At 39.8% G+C, this 23,023-nt stretch overlaps 1 protein-coding gene across 1 annotated transcript in view; it reads left to right on the top strand.

Moving 5' to 3' along the window:
* The first annotated feature begins 5,744 nt into the window (after positions 1-5,744).
* Positions 5,745-23,023, top strand: part of IL15RA (interleukin 15 receptor subunit alpha) — a 50,114-nt gene continuing 32,835 nt past the window's right edge. Inside the window, 3 exon segments of the mRNA XM_087817715.1 lie at positions 5,745-5,755; positions 10,990-11,211; positions 11,213-11,238. Coding sequence (XP_087673841.1) covers positions 5,745-5,755; positions 10,990-11,211; positions 11,213-11,238 — 259 coding nt within the window.

The following is a 23,023-nucleotide window of genomic DNA, read 5'->3' on the forward strand; positions in this document are numbered from 1 at the left end:
AAGATATAAAAGGAAACCCAAGTGCCCATCAATAGATGAGTGGATAAAAAAGTTGTGGTACATATATACAATAGGATAGTACTTGGCCATAAAAAACAGATGAAATCTTACCATTAGTGACAACATGGATGGATTTAAAGGGTATTATGCTCAGTGAAATAAGTAGGACAGAGAAAGACAAATACCATTTGAGTTCACTTATATGTGGAATCTAAAGAACAAAATAAATGAACAAACAAAACAGAAACAGACTCATAGATGCAGAGAACAAAATGATGGTTGTCAGAGGGGATGGGTTTGAGGGAGCTGAGTGAAAAAGGTGAAGAGATTAAGAAATACAAATCGGTAGTTACAAAATAGTCACAGAGATATAAAATACAGCATAGGGAATATATTCAATAATGCTGTAGTAACTATGTATGGTGTCAGGTGGGTACTTGAATTATCAGGGAGATCACCTTGTAAATAATAAAATTGTCTAACCACTATGCTATACATCTGAAACTAGTATAAAACAATATTGAATATCAACTATAATAGAAAAATAAAATTTTAAAAATCCTTAAGTTCTTACATTTAAAAATTGCAATGTCTAGCCCAGCTGGGCATGGCTCAGTGGTTGAACATCAACCTAGGATCCAGGTGATCGGGGTTCAATTCCCTGTCAGGGCACATGCCCAGGTTGTGGGCTTGATCAATGACTCTCTCATCATTGATGTTTCTATCTCTCTCTCTCCCTCTCCCTTCTTCTCTCTGAAATCAATAAAGACATATTTTAAAAAAACAAACAAAAAAACACACAAAAAAACCCCAAAACAACAACAACAACAAAATTGCAATGCCTATAAAATATTACACATTATAGGCATTTTATTCTTGTCAAGGACACTTTTGAAAAAGCAGATGAAAGCTATGGATCCCTTCTGCAGAAAAGGGCAAAATGTTCCAATAAACTCTTTACAAAATGTTCCAAGAGGTCATGGGCCACCTATTTTGATTGGTCATAGATCTAAAAATTTAAAATTCATAAACCAAACTCATTTTAGTAACTTAATACTTCTGATTTCGAGCTGGGTGGAGGAATAGAAACACTAAATAGCTGTCTGAATAAAAAGAAGATTACTATATATTAGATGTTGCAAAGCCTAAAGATGGGCTTTGTCTCGCTTCATGATGTTTTGATTTTTTTTTCTAAAACAATAATCACTATTTGTAAATGAGATTTCACACAAGGGCCTATATTTTCAAAGTTTCTTCAAAAATTAAAAATCTAGTGTCACTAGACACATATTACTCCCTTACAGGCTGCAAGAGCTTTCAGTCCACTTCTTGTCTCGCCCACCAAGCCTGCTGTCTGGCCCTTACAGGCATTTGAGTTTGGAACTCCCAAATAAATCTTGGGTTTACTTTTTTTTTTTTTTTTGCACTTTTATTATTTATTTATTTTTTAATTCTCACCAGAGGATATTTTTTCCATTGCTTTTCAGAGAGAGTGGAAGGGAGAGAGAGAGAAACATCATGTGAGAGAGACACACCAATTGGTTGCCTCCAGCAAATATGCCGGGGACTGAGCCTGCAACTGAGGTGTGTGCCCTTAGCTGGAATCGAACCCAGGACTCTTCAGTCTGCAGGCAGATGCTCTAACCACTGAGGAAGCCAGCTAGGGCTAGTTATAGCACTCTTACATTTCAATAAGGCTTTGGGTTTTCTCTTTCCCCAAAAGTTAACACTGTGGTGGAAAGGCCCACTATTCCCTATTAACACTTAATACAACCAAAGATAAAATGAATGGTAAACCAACACCCCTAAAGAATTTAGGTTAGGTATAAAAATTATCCTACAATAACATTTGTATTTATTATTTAAAATGCTATGAGGAAATTAAAAAGTCCTTCAATTAAGAATATTAAATACATATCCTCTTACTTTATTTTTTTAAATTTCTCTTTATTGTTGAAAGTATTATAGATGTCCCCTTTTTTCTCATCAATCCCCTCCACATGGCACCGGCCCCTGCCCCTGCCTCTGCCCCCTAAGCCTTCTCCACACCATTGTCTGTGTCCACGGGTTAATCTAAGTACATGTCCTCTTAAAAAGAATGGAGGAGCTTCCCATACCCCCTCCCCACCCTGCTCACTCTCTACCCTGTATACCTGGAGTCGGAGATCAATCCAGTTGTCACTGGCACTTAAACAACACTTGAGCCACTAAAGCAAGTGGGCTCCTGTTGACACAATCTGGACAGTTCTTTCTCCAAGAAATACTAGGGTTTTTGTTGTTGTTGTTTAATGGGCTATACAATCCTGGTCTCACTTCCATAATTGGCATTCCTAAACCATACAACACACTCATAGTTTAAAACCAATTCCAGAAGCAATTATCCAATATTTGTTAAAGGGGAAGACCCCTTTCTGAGGCTGGAAAACTAGGGGAAGATCACAGTGACTTTTCAGGGACCCAAAGGTTTGCATACTGAGTGTGGACCCACCATTCCTAGGGAAACAGAAAGGCTGGAGAGAAGCATTGGGTGAAGCAGGGGTTCCTTCTGGTTAATCTTCAAGCAGTCCCCAGGAAGCATTCCTTACTTAGAAACATGACTTTCAGTGGAATGCTAAGTCCATACGAAGGAAGGCTGAATTCTGGTGTGAGGGGAATGCAGGAGTCGTCAGACAGTGAAGTCTAAGGTACCTTTGGTTAATTACCTCATTTTTTATGCAGCCGTTAGGAAAACTTCTTGATACACAAGGCTTCTTTGAGAACTGCAAAGTCGTGGGTAGTTTTGCTTCCTTTTCTTGTGTTTTTATAGGTCGACAGCTGCACATAGAGCTATAGCGCAGGGGAATACATTCAAGATTATCGCCTCTATTTTTATTTTAACAAGGAAACACAAAAACGTTCTACTACATGTAATGGGCTTGGAACACATCGGGAACAGAAGGGTGTGAGTTTAGGATCCTTGTTTCTGAGGCAGGACAAACCCTTCCCAGGGCCTCCTTTCTGCTCATCCCCTGCGCTTCTGGGTTTACATTTTTAAAACCCTAAGATTCTGTCACTTTCTTCCTTGGTTTTATCCTGAGTTCAGGGATAAAACAAAAAACAAATGTGAAAGTAGAAGGTTCTTAAAAGGTTTTCCTCTTCTTAAGTTCTCCTCACCAGGAGATGGGTTGAGAAAGGTAGAGAAGGGGATGGGGCAGAAGAGAAAAGGCAGACACATTTTGTGAACATGAAGGAAGTGCCCCAAGGGTGACAGGCCTAGCTCTTAAATAGATGAGGGTCAGTAGAGGATGCTCCTGGTGTCACTGGGAGTGGGGCATGAAGCTGTTTCATCTTGGGGTGGTTTGCTTTACAAGTTTATATTCTGGTTAGGTGTGGTCTTGCTGTGGGGAAATGATACCAAAGTGGGAACATGTGTCCTAGCTGTAGAAAGTTCCACCCAGGGTGGAGTTTCTATCCTCACCATCTGTTCCTGAGGGCTTCCATCCATCTCCTTGGTGCTCTGGCATCCTGCCTTGACAGATGGTTCAGCTCAGTATCATAGATAATATATCTCCGAATACTTTTTCAACTCCTAACTTGTGCTTAACATTTTTAGCTGACAATTTTTTCTACAATCATCTTAGGCAGTTTACAAAGGACAACATATTAAACATTATATATTGTGTATTATTTATTTAACACTTACTGATCATTTATTATGTCAGGCACTGTTCAAAATGCTTTTATTGAGTAATTTACTCCTCACAAATACCCTATGGTGTGGGTCCTCTCATTCCCACATATGCAGAACTAGTTTCAAAAACAATTAAAGAGTAAAATTCCAAAACAACTTTGAGTTAAAAAATAATGAAACTTTAAAAAGTTAAGCTCACTCTACTCAGATATATTTAAATATTTAAAAATCCAAATCCAAATATCATAGCTTAATATTTCAACTACAAAGGTGATTAAATTATGAGGCTCCAAATGAATACAATTGAGTTATCAAAAAATGAATTGTTCTCTTGGAGATTTTTGCTACCAAAGATTCATCAAAGGGAAGAAAGGGGTGATTTCCCCTAAAAACAGGCAAGCTTTTCTGTTCCAGAATTTGGGGCTCTCCCATTTCAGGGATGTAGTTTACAGATTGTTTATTTGTTTGAGGTTTGTTTATTTGATTGCAGGACACCAAAGAGGTCTTTTCTGGAGGAAGACCTAGGCTAACTGAGATAAACAGCCTAGATTGTCTGTGAGGATAACTGGATATGCAAAAGGTGTTTTGAAGGGAAAGGGGATGGATTACCTAGAAGGGAGTAAGGTGGATTTGTAGAGACCAGAGCCTGGAAGGCGGGTCTGGACAATGACCACCCGAAAATAACCAAAATGACACAGATCAGAGACCTCTCCTTATTTTCCTGGGCCCTGGCAAAACCCAAGGGAAGGGAAGATAATTATTTGCCATGGGTGGGGGAGGGGGGATGATATCAGATTTTTGTTGATATTGGCAAGTGGAAGCTTGAGGCCAGACATAATATGATTTACAAAAATAAGTAAATGTGGTACTTCGTATACTTTGAGTATTGTGTATCAATTCTTTTCTCTCATAGCCAATGTTTGTTTTTCTGCTCTTAAGCAAAATCCTTCTGTGAGTGGACCCGTTTTCTTTCATTTCCTCCACCTCATTTTTATTGCCTTGGTTTTCCCAGGTTAGCTGTAGCAAGTAGATGCCTTTATGCTGATACCCACAGACTTATCTTGCCCTACTTCCTAAGTTAATATCTCCCAAGGTCAATTACGCTATCATTTGGTGAGCATTAGAAATTCATCACCCACACACACACCCAGTCTGAGAACCAGCTATGACTGGTCCCTAAATGGCTCCCTGAGTTTTCTTGGTGGCCTTCGAGAATCTTAGAATTACAATATGACCCAAAAATTCCACTCTTAGGTATGTACCCAAGAAAGCTGAAAACATATGTTCACCCAAAAGCTTGTACATGAATGTTCATAGGAGTATTATACATAATAGCCAAAAAGTAGAAGCAGCCCTGGCTGGTGTGGCTCAGCTGGTTGGGCATCTTCCCATGCATCAAAAGTTTGCCGGTTCAATTCCCAGTCAGGGCACATGCCCAGGTTGTGGTCTTGATCCCTGGTGGGGGCATGCAAGAGGCAGCCAATTGATGATTCACTCTCACATTGATGTTTTTCTCTCTTTCTCCCTCTCGCTTTCCCTCTTTTTCTAAAAATCATTTTAAAAATATATTTTTTAAAGTGGAAACAATTCAAATGTCCATAAACAAGTGAATGAATCAACCAAAATTAATAGAATATGATCAAGTAATAAAAAGAAATAAAGTACTGATACATTGAAAACATTATGCTGAGCGAAAGAAACCAGACACAAAGAATATATTGTATGATTCCATTTATGTGAACTATTCAGAATGGGAAAATCCAGAGACAGAAAGTAGTACAGTTGCCAGGGACAAAGGACAGGGGAAGGTGGGAGTGACTCCTAACAGGTACTGGATGATAGAAATATTCTGGAATTCGACAGTGGTGACAGTGGCACAACATCACAAATATACTAAAAACCATTGAATCATATGCTTTAAAATGGTGAATTTTATGTTATGTGAATTACATCTTAATTTAAAATTTTAATATTCTAAAGTAAGATGAAGAAAAAGGAGGACGAGGAGGGGGAGAAAAGGAAAGAGAAGAAAGAAGAGAGAATAAGAATCCACTAGCCTTACGGAGAAGTCGAGATGGCAGCAGAGTAGGTGGAAGCTATACTCACCTCCTCCCAGGACCAAACTGGAATTACAACTAAATTAGAGAACTATCAACCTGAAAAAACAACTGAAGACTAGCTGAAGAGAAGTCTTATAACCAAGGATTTACAGAAGAAGCCACACTGAGACCGGTAGGAAGGGTGGACATGCAAAAAGGGCTGGCTCCACTCCCACGGGTGGTGGCTGAGTTTCCGGAGGGATATCTCAGCTGTGAGGGGTTCCCCCTCAGAAGCATGGGGTCTAAACTCAAAGCCGGGCTCCCCAGCCCAGAGCACCAGAGTGAGGAAGAGGTGCCCACATAATATCCAACTGTGAAAAACAGCAGAGTTTCTGCCTGCCAGGGAGAGATGGAGTCCACTGTAGACACAGGCACCCTCTTAAAGGACCAATGCACAAAATTTCGTTCGCAACCACTCACCCTAGGCTCCAGGGGAGGAGGGGAAGAGTGGAGTCAAGTTGTGGGAGGAGAGTGTGGGGTTTGTGGTTCTGGGAGAAAGCTAAAGGGAAAGCTGCCAGGATCCCTGTGTTGAGCCACTCTTCCATACTGCAGATGTCATCTTTCTTGGGTGGAGCACTCCCCTCCATGTGGTATCAGCCCCGGGGGTGGGGAACAACTGCCCCACCTACTGGGCTCACTCTTGCCCCATCCTGTGGAGCTTAGGCCATGCTGATGAGTCAGCTTCCTTGGCCACAGTGTAGAGGTCTGGGCAGACTCAAGGGATGTCAGTGACTGAGTTGTCTGGCTTTGAGGTGGTGGCCACTCCTCCCACTTTCCTGTGAACTTGAATGGCACTTCGCTCTCAATGGGAGATCCAATAAAACCACCCTCCTGGCTTCCGGAAGACCCAACCTCCAGGCTCCAGAGGTGCCACCAGCCCAACTCTTAGTGGTTCTGCCCTCCCAAGGTTGGGACAAAATCTGAGACAGACTGAGTTATGTGGCTCTGGGGTAAAGACCACACCCACCACCTTCCCTGAAGCCTCACTGTCATCTCCCCCTAATGGGAGATCCACTAGTCCTATCCTGACTCTGCCAGGAGCTCTTTCACAGACTGAGCCTAACAGGCAGCCAGTAGGCAGAGGCAGGCAGAAGAGGATCTCAGGACTTTTGCTGACCTGCCCCTGGGCCTAATGATGAAATAAGCTCGCCTTGGTATGCAGCTTGGTCTTACCCACATGCACCTGAACACAACAGAAGCAGCCAAAAACTAGACTGCTTCTAGCTCCAAACAGGTTGCTGAGGGCAGGCACAGAGAGCGTCTGACATTGGTCTGCATCAGAGTCCCACCCAAGAGGCCGAGGACCAACACACTCAGTGACCAGCTTCAGACAACATCAAAGCAGAATCCAATAAACTTCACAAACAGTATATCCAAAGGGAGATCAGGGCAGGAACCAAGCCCTCCAAAGGTGAATTCTGCTTCATGTGGTCAGCACCTGTATAGCAGCTTGCACACTGTGGTTGGGGTTGAGCCTCACAGCCAGCCAGCCTGAGGGTCAATGCCAGGCACACATAGGGCCAATAGCAATCAAGACTCAATTACAACTGGAGGGCCCACATAAGCCACACAAGGGACATTCCTAGAGCACCCAGCTTAGGGGATCAAGGAGACTGTGCCATTAGGTTCCCACAGGACACCTACTACATAAGGCCACCCCATGAAAACTGAAAGTCATAACAGATTTATCTAACATGCAAAAACAAACACAAAGAGGCAGTCAAAATGGAGAAATAAAGAAACAGGTCCCAAATGAAAGAACAGGAGAACTCTCCAGAAAAAGACCTAAATAAAATGGAGGCAAGCAATGTAAATTTCAAAGTAATGGTTATAAGGATGGCCAAGAAACTTAGTGAGAACTACAATAGCATGAAAAGGGGTGTAGGAAAAAGGACCTATCCAAAATGAAGAATACAACATCTGACATCAAGAATACACTGGAAGAAAAAAAGATTCACCGGAAGGGATAAACAGTAGGTTGGATGACGCGGAGGACTGAATCAGTGATTTGGAAGACCAGGTAGGAAAAAAATACCCCATCAGAGCAGAAAGAAAAAAAAAAAAAAAGTCATGAAAAAGAATGAGGATCATTTGAGGGGCCTTTGGGACAACATGAAGTGCAACAACATCCACATCATAGGGGTACCAGGGGAAGAGAGCAAGGGATCTGTTTGAAGAAATAATGATGGAAAACTTCCCTAACCTGGTGAAGGAAAAAGACACACAAGTCCAGGAAGCACTGAGAGGCCCACACCAAGACACATCATAATTAAAATGCCAAAGGTTAAAGACAAAGAAAGAATCTTAAAAGCCACAAGAAAAAGACAGCTACTTACCTACAAGGCAGCTTCCATAAAACTGTCAGCTGATTTCTCAACAAAAACATTTCAGGCCATAAAGGACTGGCATGAAGTATTCAAAGTGATGAAAAGCAAGGATCTATAATCAAGACTACTTTACCCAGCAAGGCTATCATTTAAAACTGAAGGAGAAATAAGGAGTTTCCCAGACTAGAAAAAGCTAAAGGAGTTGGTTAGCACTAAACCAGTATTACAAGAAAAGTTATACAAGAAGAAGAAAAAGGAGGAGGAGGAGGAGGAGGAGGAGAGAGGAACATAGTCAAAAGAATAAGATGGCAATAAATATGTACCTGTCAATAATCACTTTAAATGCAAATAGCTTAAATGCTCCAATCAAAAGACATAGGTTAGCTGAGTGGATAAGAAAACAAGACCCATATATATGCTGTCTACAAGAGACCCACCTCAGAACGAAAGACAAGCACAGACTAAAAATAAAGGATGAAAAAAGATATTTCATGCAAACGGAAAGGGGGAAAAATGATGGGGTAGCAATTTTTTGAGGGTAGTAATATTAATTATATCTGACAAAATAGACTTTGAAACAAAGGCTATAATAAGAGACAACGGACACTACATAACAATAAAGGGAGCAATCCAACAAGAGAATATAACTCTTGTAAACATTTATGCACCCAACATAGGAGCACCTAAATATGTAAAGCCAATCTTGATGGACATAAAGGAAGAGACTGACAGTAATACAGTCATAGTAGGGGATTTTAACACCCCATTGACATCAATGAATAAATCTCCCAGACAAAAAATCAACAAGGAAATGATGGCCTTAAATGACTCACTAGATGAGACGAATTTAATTGATATCTTCAGAGCATTTCACTCCAAAGCGCAGAATATACATTCTTTTCAAATGCACATGGAACATTTTCCAGGAGAGACTATGTATTAGGACACAAAACGAGTCTAAATAAATTTAAGAAGATTGATATCATACCAAGCATCTTCTCTGACCATAATGGCATAAAACTAGAAATCAATCACAAGAAACAGAAAGAAAAACACACAAAGACATGGAGGCTAAATAACAACATGTTAATAAACAATGAACGGGTTAACAATGATATCAAGGAAGAAATTTTAAAAATACTGTGAAAAATTAAAAATTAAAAAAAAAATACTGTGAAACAAATGAAAATGAGAACACAACAACCCAAAATCTATGGGACACAAGTTTCCTAAGAGGGAAATTCATAGCATTACAGGCCTATCTCAAGAAATAAGAAAAATCTCAAATAAACAAGCTAACTTTATACTTCAAGGAACTGAAAAAAGAACAATAAACAAAACCCAAAGTGAACAGAAGGAAAGAATAAAGATCAGAGCAGAAATAAATGAAACAGAGTCCAAAAAGATATTACTCAAACTAATGTCAGATAGTTTACTTCCTATGTTTTCTTCTATGAGTTTTATGGTTTTAGGCCTTACATTTCAGTTGTTAACCCATTTTGAGTTTATTTTTGCATATGTTGTAAGAGAGCGATCCAGTTTTGTTTTGCATTGTTTTGTTTCATGTATCTGTCCAGTTTTTCCAACACCACTTGTTAAAAAGACTGTCATTACTTCAGTGTTTAGATTCCTTGACCTCTGTCATAGATTGATTGGCCATGTGAGAGGGGTTTTTTCTAGGATCGCTATTCTGTTCCATTGATCTATGTGTGTTTTTGTGCTGGTACCACACTATTTTGATTACTATAGCTTTGTAATACAGTTTAAGATCAGGGAGAGCAATACCTCCAACTTTGTTCTTTTTCAAGATTGCTTTGGCTATTCTGGATCTCTTGTGATTCCATATAAATTTTAGGATTATTTGTTCTAGTTTTGAGAAGAATGACATTGCATTGGTATTTTGATAGGAATTGCCCTGAATCTATAAACTGCTTTGGGTGGTATGGTCATTTTAACAATATTAATCCTTATCATGGACACAGTATATCATTCCATTTATTTGCGTCCTCTACATTTTTTTCTTCAGTGTCTTATAGTTTTCTGAACAGAGGTCTTTCACCTCCTCGGTTAAGCTGATTCCTAGATATTTTCTTCTTTTTGATGAAATTGTAAATGGGATTGTTTTCATGTCTCCTTCTGATTGTTTATTATTAGTGTACTGGAACATGATGAATTTCTATATATTAATTTTGTATCCTGCTTCTTTACCGAATTCTTGTGTTAATTCTATTAATTGTTTGGTGAAGCCACCTCGGCTTTGGTACTTTGTTATGGCAGTCCTAGGAAACGAATATAAAAGCAGTGGGATATGGGTATGGATGGCACAGATTCATATATTTAAAAAACAACTATCAGTGCTACTCATAAAAAGGAACAAACTACTGATACACACAGCTACTTGAACGAACCTCAAGGGAATTATATTGAGTGAAAAAGCCCACCTCTAAAGGTTACAAACTGTATGGTTACATTTATATAACATTCTTTACATGGCAAAATTATAGGGATGAAGAAAAAGATCAGTGGTTGCCAGGGCTTAGGCACAGGGGGAGAGAGGAAGGTGGCTGTGGCTATAAAAGAGTAGCTGGAGAAACCCTGCGAGGGGAGCTTCAGTCTTGGTGGTGATCACAGACCTCACCTCTCTCTCAATCTCCCTCTCCCTCTCCCTCTTCCCCTCCCCCCCCCCGTGTGTGTGTGTGTGTGTGTGTGTGTGTGTGTGTGTGTGTTTAGTTCTGTGCAGTTCTGTCAAACACACACACGAATGCAGAGAAACCTGACCGAATTAGAACATGGCTAAGCTTTATGTCAGTGTCAATTTCCTGGTAGTGATACTGTCCTAGTTTCCAGGAAACACTGCTCCACTCGGTCACTTCCCCTCGCTTGTCTCCAGCAGGCGTGAGCAGGTGGCATGGGCTGCGATCCTGGGGCAGGTGACCCAGCCAGCTGCACCGCGGCGACACCTCCGGGGTCAGCCTCCAGGGAGGTTCGACGTGCCCCCGGCCCCCCCCTCGGACGGGGCTGGTGCCGCGCAGGGTCACCCGCCCACTGGCCCATGGGCCAGCAGTGACGCGAAACTTGGAAAGGTGAAGTCGGAGCGACAGGCGGAGACAAGTTTCTGTTCACCAAGTGGAACGGAAGTCAGGTGTAGACACCCCTGCCCCCCTCCACCCCCCACACCCCCAGTTTACTGGAAAGACCCTGCTTCCCCGTGGCTTTGCTCACTCCCTCTACATGGGGACACGAGACCGAATGGCCTTTTGGGGTCACGAGAGGCGAGGAGAGAAGGGGACAGGGATCCGGTCCTCCGCAGGTGATGGTCCGCGACGCCGCTCTGCGCGGGCCCTGGTGCTCCAGGGACTGGGGCGGGGGCACCGGGATCCCCGCGGCGGCCGGGGCTTTTCCTAGAGGAGGGGGTAGGGACGCTGAGTCACGGGTCGGTCTCGCTTCTCCCCTCTCCCCAGCCCTCCGGGGTCTAAAGCAAAAGCGAAAGCGAATGCATTCCGCGGGGCGGCCAGTCCCCGGAGCCGTGCCCGGCACCTCCTCCCCGACCCCTGGGCATCTGCAGGCGCCGGCGAGGGGCGCGGACGGGGTAAGGCCATGGCCCGCCAGCGGCTCCGGGGGTGCTGGGTCCGCGACCTCCCCGCGCTGCTGCTGCTGCTGCTGCTCCGGCCGCCGGCGACGCCGGGTAGGGAGAGGCGTGCGCGCGGGACGGCGGGACGGCGGGACGGCGGGACGGCGGGACGGCGGGACGGCGGGACGGCGGGAGGCGGGGGAGCCGCACGGGGACGACGCTGATCACCCCACCTATGACGGCCGTGAGGCGGTCGGAGAGGAAAGAGGTGTGCGCGGACCCGGGAGGGGGCGCCGCGCCCGCGAGCCGGGACCACGTGGAGGGAGACGGTTGCGAGGGGCAGAGCACCTGTTCCCGCGCCCCTGCCCATCCCGGCTTGCCTGGTCACCCCAGGGGGGGAGCTTCGAGGACAGGCTTCCAGTACAGCGTCTTCCTGATTTCCGTGGCAAAGGGAAAACCCCGGGGCTTGCAATGGGGCATCCGAGCCGGAATTTTACAGCGATTCTGAGAAATGGTGAGCGCGTCCCACGAGGTGAGAATGTTGCAAAGCCGGCAGTCCCCGCAGAGGTCCGAGGAATGTGACCCCGTCAATACCCTCAGACAAAAGCAGAGGACGCGGGTGGGTGGGTAGGGGTAGGATCGAGCAGGGACTGCGCCCCTGGGAGAGGAAACGTGTCGGGCGGGTTACCTATGTGGGGAACTTGGAAACAACTCCAGATTCTTCAGCAGCGGGAAACCGTGAGAGGGCGCGGGGTAGTGGGGCTACGCGCGCCCAGGCAAAGGGGAAGAAATGAAATTGATGGTGGTTTGGTGTAGATTCCATAGATGTAATCTCAGCGGGAAGGATCGAATGAGTGACTGTTAGGTTTTCCTCCTGGGAGCCAGAGAGGAGGGAGGAGAAATAATAGATGGGTCTGAATTTATTCATATTGGCTCTTCCTAATCTTTTAAGTCTGGGAGCTCTTTGACGGTCTGATGAAAGCTATGAACCCTCTCCGCAGAAAAATGCATGAATGCATATACTTACAAAACTTGTGTACGATTTTGGGGTCATGGACCCACTGAAGGGCATCCATGGACTCCTCAGGGGAGTTAGTAAATCCCTATCTCTCACTTCTCTCCCCCCCCCCCCGCCCCCGTGCGTGTGTGTGTGTGTGTGTGTGTGTGTGTGTGTGTGTTTGTTTAAGGGAAGACTCCCAATCATTTACATCCAGTCAGTCGGACCAGTCTAGCCAGTACCTGATCAGAGCCATCCATCCTGGCTGAGTTGGTGTGAACCCCATAGCTCTGTGGATTCCATGAAGTTTTATTTTCATAAGACTGTTTGGGTTTCCCCCCGCATCTGAGAATTTGAGTTATGTTGGTGACCTGATCAGGTCCTCTCAGCTGGCTAACCAGTGTCCTGCATTACCCTGGAGGAGACAGTCAGTGGACTGGGGCAACTCTGTTGCACAGTGTGAAAGTGAAATGTAGCCTTGTCAGAACACAGCAAAGATGAGTTGTCAAAGTGCAGAGAGCAATACTGCGATCAAGATTTCTAAAGCTCATCAAATACAGCATTGCTCTTTAACCTCATAAAGTTATTGCTGCCATCTGATAACTCCTCATATTTCTTAGTTTTTCTTAATCAGCTTTACTGAGGAATAATTGACAGATGAAGTGCATACATTTAAATTGAACAATTTAAATTTAGAGGAAAATGTATACACTCATGAATTAACCACCACAATCAAGAGAATAAACATAATCGTTGCTACCAAAAACTTCTTCATGTCCTGCATATTCCTTACCTCCCAAATGGTCCTGTCCCCCAGGCAACCACTGTCTGCTTTCTGTCACTATTAATTTGTTGCATCTTCTAGAATTTTATATAAATGCAACTATAGTATATACTCTTTCCTGTCTGGATTCTTGCATTCACAGAAACCATTCTAAGAATTAACCCATCCAAATTGTAACTTGTATCAGTAGTTCCTTTTTTATTGCTGAGTACTATTCCATTGCATGGATATCACACAGTTTGTTTATCCACTCACTTGTTAATGGACATTTGCATTGTTTTGGTTTTGGGCTATTGCATATATAGCTGCTATGAACATTCACATGTAGGTTGTTGTGTGGACATAGGCATTTATTTCTCTTTGGTAGAGGAAATGACTAGAAGTGGAATGGCTGGATCACATGACACATGAATGTTTAATTTTTCAAAGAAACTGCCAAACCATTTCCCAAAGTAATTGTACTATTTTACATTCCCAACAGCAGGGTGGGAGAGTTCCAATTCTTCCACATCCTTGTCAGTACTTGATATGGTCAATTTCTTTAAAATTTTCCCCCCAGCTTTATTGAGATATAATTGACATATAACATTGTGTAAGTTTAAGGTTTACAGTGCCATGATTTGATACACAGTGTATATATATTGTGAAATGATTACCACAATGAGGTTAGTTAACATATCCATCACCTCACATAGTTACCAATTTTGTGTGCATGTGTGTGTTTGGTCTGTCTTTTTAGTTGCAGCCATTCTAAGAGGTGTATAGTGGTCTCTCATAGTTTTAGTTTTCATTTTCCTACTCTGTTCAACATCTTTTCATGTGCTCATTTGCCATCTCTATATCTTCTTTGGTAAAGTGTCTGGTTAAATCTTTTACCCTTTTAAAACTGAGTTGTATTATTATTGAGTTTTGAGAGTTCTTTATATATTCTGGATACATGTCCTTTATCAGATATAGGATTTGCAAATATTTTCTCAAAGTCTGTGGGTTGTCTTTTCAATCTCTTAACCATGTCTGATGAGAGCAGAAATCTTTAATATTGATGAAGTTCAACTTACTAAATTTTTTGTTATGAATTATGCATTCAGTGTCATATCTAAGAAATCTTTGCCTAATCCAAGGTCATAAAGGTTTCCTTGTAGAATTTTTATAATTTTAGGTTTTAGATTTATGTGTGTGATTCATTTTGAGTTCATTTTTATATAATGTGAAGTATGGATTGAAAGTTTTGTATTGGTTTGGTTTGGTGTTTTTTTCCTTTTCTTTTTCTTTTTTTTTTTTTTTTGCATATGGCTATTGAATTGTTTCAGCACCATTTGTTGAAAAGATTATCTCTGTTGAACTGATATTACACCTTTTTATAAAAAACAAAACAAAACATCAGCTGTACACTGAAACCCACAAACCATTGCTGAGAGAAATTTAAAAATCTAAACAAATAGAACAATGTACCATGTTCATGGATTAGACAAATCAATATCATTAAGGTGGCAATTCTCCCCAAATCAAAATTCCAGCAAGCTTTATTGCAGCAATTAACAAACTGATTCCAAAATTCACATGAAAATGCAAAAGACCTAGTATAGCCAAAACAACTTCAAAAAAGAATGGAACTAGAAGAACAACACTTCTGATTTTGAGGCTAATTATAAAGTTACAGTAATCAAGACAATGTACTATGGTGTAAGATAAAGAGCTAACAGAACAGAGGATAGCTGATGTTTTTTAAGTGAGCTTAGAAGAGATTCAAATTATTAAATTTGCTACTTGTTCGTATGATCCTGGTCATAAAGTATAAAGAGAAGCCCATTCCTTATCCCTAGCTGAGAAAATAATATAGTCTCAGATCTGTTCCTGCTAGTTTACAGTGCTACTAGACAGGAAGTTGTCATCTGTCTGCCCTTATTCAAAAGGCCTGATTTGGAGGGGAATCCAACACCTTGGGCAGGTCATTTACTTTTGAAAAGTCCTCACAACCTGAAAGATAACAATTTGTTTAAAGATGAATATCCATGCTCACTAGTGCTGGCTTGTCCAGAGTGTTAGTGCATTGGGGGGTGGTTTTACAACTTATTTCTTTAAACATTTTTACCCACCATATGGGAGAACATATTCACCAGTGATTCATCTGATAAGGGGTTAATCTTCAAAAAACATAAAGAAGTAATACAACTCAACACCAGGAGGACAAACAATCCAATTAAAAAATGGGCAAAGTAACCAAATAAACACTTCTCTAAAAAGGACATTCAGGTGGCCAATACCCATATGAAAAAATGCTCAATGTAACTAATCATTAGAGAGATGCAAATTAAAACTACAATGAGGTATCACTTCACACCTGCCAGAATGGCTACCATCACCAAATATCAACAAACAAGTGCTGGCGAGAATATGGAGAAAGGGGAATCCTAGTGTACTGTTGGTGGGAATGCAGATTAGTGCAGCCACTGTGGAAAACAGTATGAAGTTTCCTCAAAAAATTAAAAATGGAGCTGCATTTTGACCCAGTGATCCCACTTCTGGGTATATATCCTAAGAATCCCGAAACACCCATCAGAAAGACTATATGCATTCCTATGTTTATAGCAGCTTTATTTACAATAGCCAAGATCTGGAAACAGCCCAAGTACCCATCAGTAGATGAGTGGATAAAAAAGCTGTGGTACATTTACACCATGGAATACTATGCAGCTCTAAAAAACAAGGAGCTCTTACCCTTTGAGATAGCATGGATGGACCTGGAGATTATTATGCTTAGTAAAATAAGCCAGTCAGAGAAAGACAAATACCATATGATCCACTAATATGTGGAATCTAATGAACAAAATAGAACCAGAGGCATGGATACATGGAACAGACTGACAAATGTCAGAGGGAGGGGGTGGGGGTGACTGGATAAAGGAAGGTGAAGGGATTAGGTAAAGAACATATATGCATAGCCCACGGACACAGACAACAGTGTGGGGAGGGCCAGAGGGGTGGTGGGGGCTGGGTGGAGGTAGGCAAAGGGGAGGGGTGTAAATGGGGAACATGCGCAATATTGTGAACAGTAAAAAACTTAAATTAAAAATAAATTTAAACCATTGTTCAGAACTCTGGGGAGTTTTTCCCAAACCTTTTATTTTTTTTATTTCAAATCAGTTTTATCTAGTTATGATTGCTTTGTGCTACTAGTGATAGCAAAAAAGTGATGAAACTTAAATGTACAAAAAATATAAGATTTGTTGAAATCAACCTAAATGTTCAACAGTGGAGGACTGCATAAATACAATGAGTTGCTTTCAAATAATATGAATCACATGATTCTGTTTTTACTAGAAGATCTAGAAGTCGCTGTCATTAAGCAGGGAAATATGGATTCGGTGTGTTTGTGCACTTGCCTGCCTTTTCTCACTTTTCTATCATATTTTGAATTGTTGAGCTTAGCCAGTTGGTTAGAGCATGGTGCTAATATTTTCAATTGTTTTGTAATAAGAAAAGTAATATAAAGCCACAGAATAATACAATAAAGATCTAGAATTTTGGAGTTTTTAAAATTCATTTTAAATTATAGCTGATCTCCTTGTTTGGCAATGTTTTCATGACTTTATATATTTTGAAATTGCTCAAAATAAGTTACTATAAGGTCACTGCATATAACATTTGTGCTTACTATATATCCATTTTATAATCTTTTACAATTTGTTTAAACAATTCCTTATTGCCTTGGCAGGTGTGGTTCAGTTGGATGGAGCATTGTCCTGTAGACCAAAAGGTGGTGGGTTATAGTCCCAGTAAGAGCACACACCCAGGTTGTGGGTTCAATGCCTGGTCAGGAAGCAACCAATCAATGTTTCTCTCTCACATCAATGTCTCTCTCTCTCAAAACAAAAACAAAACAATTCCTTATTGTTGGAGCTGTGTGTAGGCTTCAGTTGCCTCTAAATGGGTAGATACTTAGGTTGTTTCAAAATGTTTCATGTCCTAAACAACATAGAGTAGGAATAACTGGATAAAAACTAACTATATAGAGCAAAACAGGCAAGCGGAAACACCTCAAATTCTAAAAAATGACAGTGTTTCTGGGGATATTCTTTTTCAATCAAATCATCACTTCAACTAACTTGTTTTGGGCTAAATCAATTTTGCCAAACTGATTTTACCAAATATTATATAACTGTGTGAATAAATGTATAAAATCCCCAAGTCTATACTCTTGGAAATATATCGGTGTTACTCATTACACAGGGTGGATGTTATTTGAGTTTTCTATTTGGAAAGACTTGATTTTCTGCTGCACAGTAAGGATCCATTGAAGGTTTCTGGGCAAAGGGGACATCATTGGAGTTGAATGGTGTAAGGGTTACTCTTGTAAAGAGCGTGAAGAATTAATGATAGCTTAGAGGGTCTGGAGGCAGGAAGCTAAGTTGGAGGCAGGAAGCTAAGTTGGAGGCTTCTGCAATAGTTCCAGTAAGTGGTGATGAAATCCTGAACCAAGGTGGTGTCAATAAGGAAGAAAGGAGGGGGCAGATTTTCTCTTGAGTCCTCTGAGTAGAAAATATATTTCATTCTTTCCCTTTTGTTGGCTCTTCAACCTTCATTCAACTTATCCATGCCTTCAAAAATCATTACTTAAGGACTTGAACTATGATGAATTTACCTATCACACAAAAAGTGGATTGGGAAGCTCAGTAAGTCAGCCTAAGACAGAAAGAATAATGAGGTAAGGGCAATGACCTGAGTACAGTCAGTACTTACAGTGAGTGCCAGAAGGAAGTGTGTTTGTTTGGCTGGCATTTTAACTAAAAAATAATGAAAGAAAATACATTATTGTGAACACAGAGGCCTTTATGCTTTAAATATGTCAGCTTCACAGTGCATTTTATTTATTTATTTATTTATTTATTTATTTATTTATTTATTTATTTATTTATTTATTTATTTATTTAATTTTTGTTTAAAATATTACAGATGTCCCTTTTTCTCCCCAATGACCCATTCCACCCTGTCCCATCCCCCTCCCCAGTCCCTCTCCCCACCATTGTCCATGTCCTTGGATTGTGTATATATGCATATAAATTCTTTGGTTACTCTCTCCCCCTCCACCCACCCACCCTCCTCCATCCCTCTGACATTCGTCAGTCTGCTTCCATGTCATTGAATCTATTTTATTCATCAGTTTATTAAGTTCTTTAGATTCCACATATAAGCAAAATCATGTGATGTTTGTCTTTCTCTGCTTGGCTTATTTCACTTAGCATAATTTTTACCAAGCCCATCCATACTGTCCCAAAGGGTACGAGATCCTTCTTCTTTATAGCTGCATAGTATTCCATGGTGTATATATCCCACAGCTTTTTATCCACTCATCTACTGATGGGCACTTGGGCTGTTTCCAGATCTTAGCTATTGTAAACTGCGCTGCTGTGAACATAGTGGTGCATATATTCTTTCTAATTAGTGTTTCAGGATTCTTAGGATATATTCCTAGAAGTGGGATCACTGGGTCAAATGGCAGTTCCATTTTTAATTTTTTGAGGAACCTCCATACTGTTTTCCATAGTGGTTGCACCAGTCTGCATTTCGACCAGCAGTGTACTAGGGTTCCCCTTTCTCCACATCCTCACCAGCACTTTTTGTTTGTTGATTTGTTGATGGTAGCCTTTCTTACAAATGTGAAGTGATACCTCATTGTGGTTTTAATTTGCATCTCTCTGATGATTAGCAACGAATATTTTGTCATGTGCCTCTTGGTCATCTGTATGTCCTCTTTGGAGAGGACAGTGCACAGTGCATTTCTTAAGAGCAGAAATCACATGGCATACTTCTCTGTTGCCTACAATTAGCATGTTTTGGGCATTTAAATGGTAGAATAAGAGAAAGAAAATATTGGAATGGATTCTGACTCTCTTTACAGAACAGGGGGGGCATGCTAATCTGATAACTTTTGAACTCTGATTATGAGACTAGGCCAGAACTACTTACTTGTATTAGATTGTGTAAACCAACTTGATAAAAAAAGCCTGATGACTCACATGTTCTGGGAAGCAGAAACAGGTGTGGCCCTAAGCACTATTTTAATGACTTCATTTGAATATATGTTGGGACTTGTATATGTCTTTTGACTACTTAAGAGTTTTGAGAATCCCAGAACCTTAAGTTTACTCCTATTTCCATTATGTCACCCATTCCACTCTATATATTCATAAGCCATTAGCTAACTTCAGAAAACGCCATCCCATGTCAGGCTTAGCACTGTGAGCACCAGAGGACTTTAAAATATATTCACCGCCTTCAAGGAGCTTACAATATTATTTAAAAGGGTAGCTTTGCTTACATTGAATATCTAAGGAATAATGTTATGAAAGAATGAATATAAAGAAAAATTATAATTGAAGTATTAAAAGATGTGATAAAGGCCTCAGTGAAAGGTTATTGATACAAGCAAATGCATTATCTACCATATACTTGTGAGAGAGCCTAGCTTTGTAAAGTAAGTAACTGGCTGATTGGGTTGGATGCGGTATACTGATAGTCTTGTGCATTCATGTATCAAGTATTCATGCATTTATCTTTCCACGAGGATTATTCACAATGGAAAGATCACTAGTAGACTTCGTTTTTCAGCAAAATGACAAAGTAGATATTCTGGAAAACCCTCCTGCTACAAAACACCCAGAAATGATGAATAAAACAGAGCAAACATCTATTAAAATCCCTAGCCAGTAAAATATGTAATACTACTTAAAGTAAAAATTAATAAAAATGTGTTGTGGGATTTATAACATACGTGGAAGCAAAATGTATGACAATAATGGCACAAAGGCTGGGGGATGGAGAAATGGAAATACGTTGCTTAAGGTTCTTATACTATATATGTGGAGTTGTATAGTGTCACTTGAAGGTAAACCATGATAAGGTAAAGATATATATTATAAACCCTAAAGCAACCACTGAAATAATACAACAAAACATTGTAGTTAGTAAGCCAATAAGGGAGATGAAATGGAATCATGAAATATACTCAAATAATCCATGACATGATCATCTCCATAGAAAATCCTATGGAATCTACCAAAATGCTATTAGAATAAGTGAGTTTAGCAAGGTTGCAGAACACACAATTAACTTACAAAAGCACATACAATCAAAAATTAAGTACCTAGTAATAAGTCAACAAAACTTGTCAGTCCCTTATGTAGAAAATCATAAAACTTTTTAAAGGAAACCTAAATAAGTAAAAATATTTCCTTTTCAGGTAAGAAGACTATCATCTTAACGATATCAATTCTCCCAAAACTAGCCTTGCTCTATTAACTATCAGGACTTACTACCTAAATTATGGTGTAGAGATAGAAAACTAAATCAATGAAATAAAGTGGCCTAAAAGGAGACAAAATATGGCAACTTAATTTATGATAGAGCTGAAAAGATGGACTATTTATAACAAATCTTATTTAGATAATTGACTATCTTTGTTTTAAAAAATGAAATTAATTGGGGTGGTAAACACACAATACAATATACAGATGATGTATTATAGGATTGTACACCTGAAACCTATATAATTTTATTAACCAATGTTGCCCCAATAAATTCAATTAAAAATAAAAAGAATTATAAGAAAGTACTATGAACAATTGTACACTAACAAATTGGGTAACTTAGATGAAATGGACAAATCCCTAGATACACAAAACCTACCAAGACTAACTCATGAAGAAGCAGAACATCTGAATAGACTTATGACTAGTAAGGAGATTGATTCAATAATCAAAATCTCCTGACAAAAAAAAGCCCTGGAGCTAATGGCTTCATTTATGAATACTACTAAACATTTAAAGAAAATCTAATACCAATCCTTCTCAAACTTTTCCCCAAAATTGAGAAGGAAATACTTTCTAACTCATTCTATGAGGCCCATATTAGTCCAATACTAGAGCCAGACAAAGAACATATAAGAAAACTACAGACCAGTATCCCTTATGAATATTGATACAACATACTTAACAAAATACTAGCAAACTGAATTCAGCAGCATGTTAAAAGGATTATACCATGACCAAGTGGGATTTATTCCTGGAATGCAGGGATGATTCAACATATGAAAACTGACCCATGTAATACACCACATTAACGGATCAAAGGGGAAAAACCACATCATTATATCAATTGATGCAGAAAAAGCATTTGACAAAATTCAACACACTTTCATGATAAAAACACTAAAAATACTAGGAATAAAGGCAATTATCTCAACATAATAAAAGCCATATATGAAAACCCATAGTGAACATCATACTTAGTGGTGAAAGACTGAAAGCTTTTCCTCTAAGATCAGGAGGTAGGCAAGGATGCTTGCTTTCACCACTTCTATTCAACATTGTACTAGAAGTTCTAGCCAGAGCAATTAGGCAAGAAAAAATAAATAAAAGGTATACAAATTGGAAAGGAAGAAATAAAATTATCTGTGTTTGCAGATGTCATGATTTTATATGTAGAAAACAACATTCCACAAAAAACTGTTAGAACTAATAAATGAATTCATCAAAGTAGCAAGATACAAAGTCAATACAGAAAAATCAGCTGCATTTTTATACACTGATGAACAATCTGAAAATGAAATTCATTAACACCAAAAAGAATAAAAATACTTAGGAATAAAGTTAACCAAAGAGGTGAAAGACTTGTACAATAAAATGTATAAAACACTGCTGAAAGTTAATACTATTAAAATGTTTATACCCAAAGAGATCTACAGATTCAAAGCACTCCCTATCAAAATCCTAATAATTTTTTTCTGCTGAAATAGAATAACTCATCCTAAAACTCATATGGAATCTGGAGGACTCACACTTCCTGATTTCAAAACCTACTACAAAGCTACAGTAATCAAAACAATGTGCTTTGGCAGAAAGACATATAAACCAATGGAATAGACAAGAGAGCCTCAAAATAAACCATCATCTGTATGGTCAACTTATCCTTGACAAGGATGCTGAGAACATTCAATTGGGAAAGTCTTTTTAACCAGTGGTGCTGGGAAAACTGGACATCCACCTGCAAAAGAATAAAGTCGGAACCTTACCTTATACCATATACAAAAATCAACTCAAAATGGATCGAAGGCCTAAATATAAGACCTAAAACAATAAAACTCTTAGAAGAAAACACAGTTCTTTTTGTTTTTGCTTTTGTTTTATATTCCACAGATGAGTGAAATCACGTGGTTTTTGTTCTTTTCCATCTGACTTATTTTACTTAGGGTAATATCCTGGAGATCATCCATGCTCTTCAATGGCATTATTTTATCTTTTTTATAGCTGAGTAGTATTCATATGTGTGTGTGTGTGTGTGTGTGTGTATATATACATATCACATCTTCTTTATAACAAAAACAAATTCATAGATACAGACAACAGAATGGTGGTTACCAGAAGGGAAGGGGAGCCAGAAGAGGGCCAATTGGGTAAAAGGGGGTCAAGTATATGGTAATGGAAGGAAAGGACACTTTTGGTGGTAAGCACACAAGAGAGTATACAGATATTGAATTATAATGTTGTACACCTGAAATATATATAATGTTATTAACC

This window comes from Miniopterus natalensis, chromosome 1 (genome assembly GCF_054644295.1).
Source record: "Miniopterus natalensis isolate mMinNat1 chromosome 1, mMinNat1.hap1, whole genome shotgun sequence".
Taxonomy (NCBI): Eukaryota; Metazoa; Chordata; class Mammalia; order Chiroptera; family Miniopteridae; genus Miniopterus; species Miniopterus natalensis.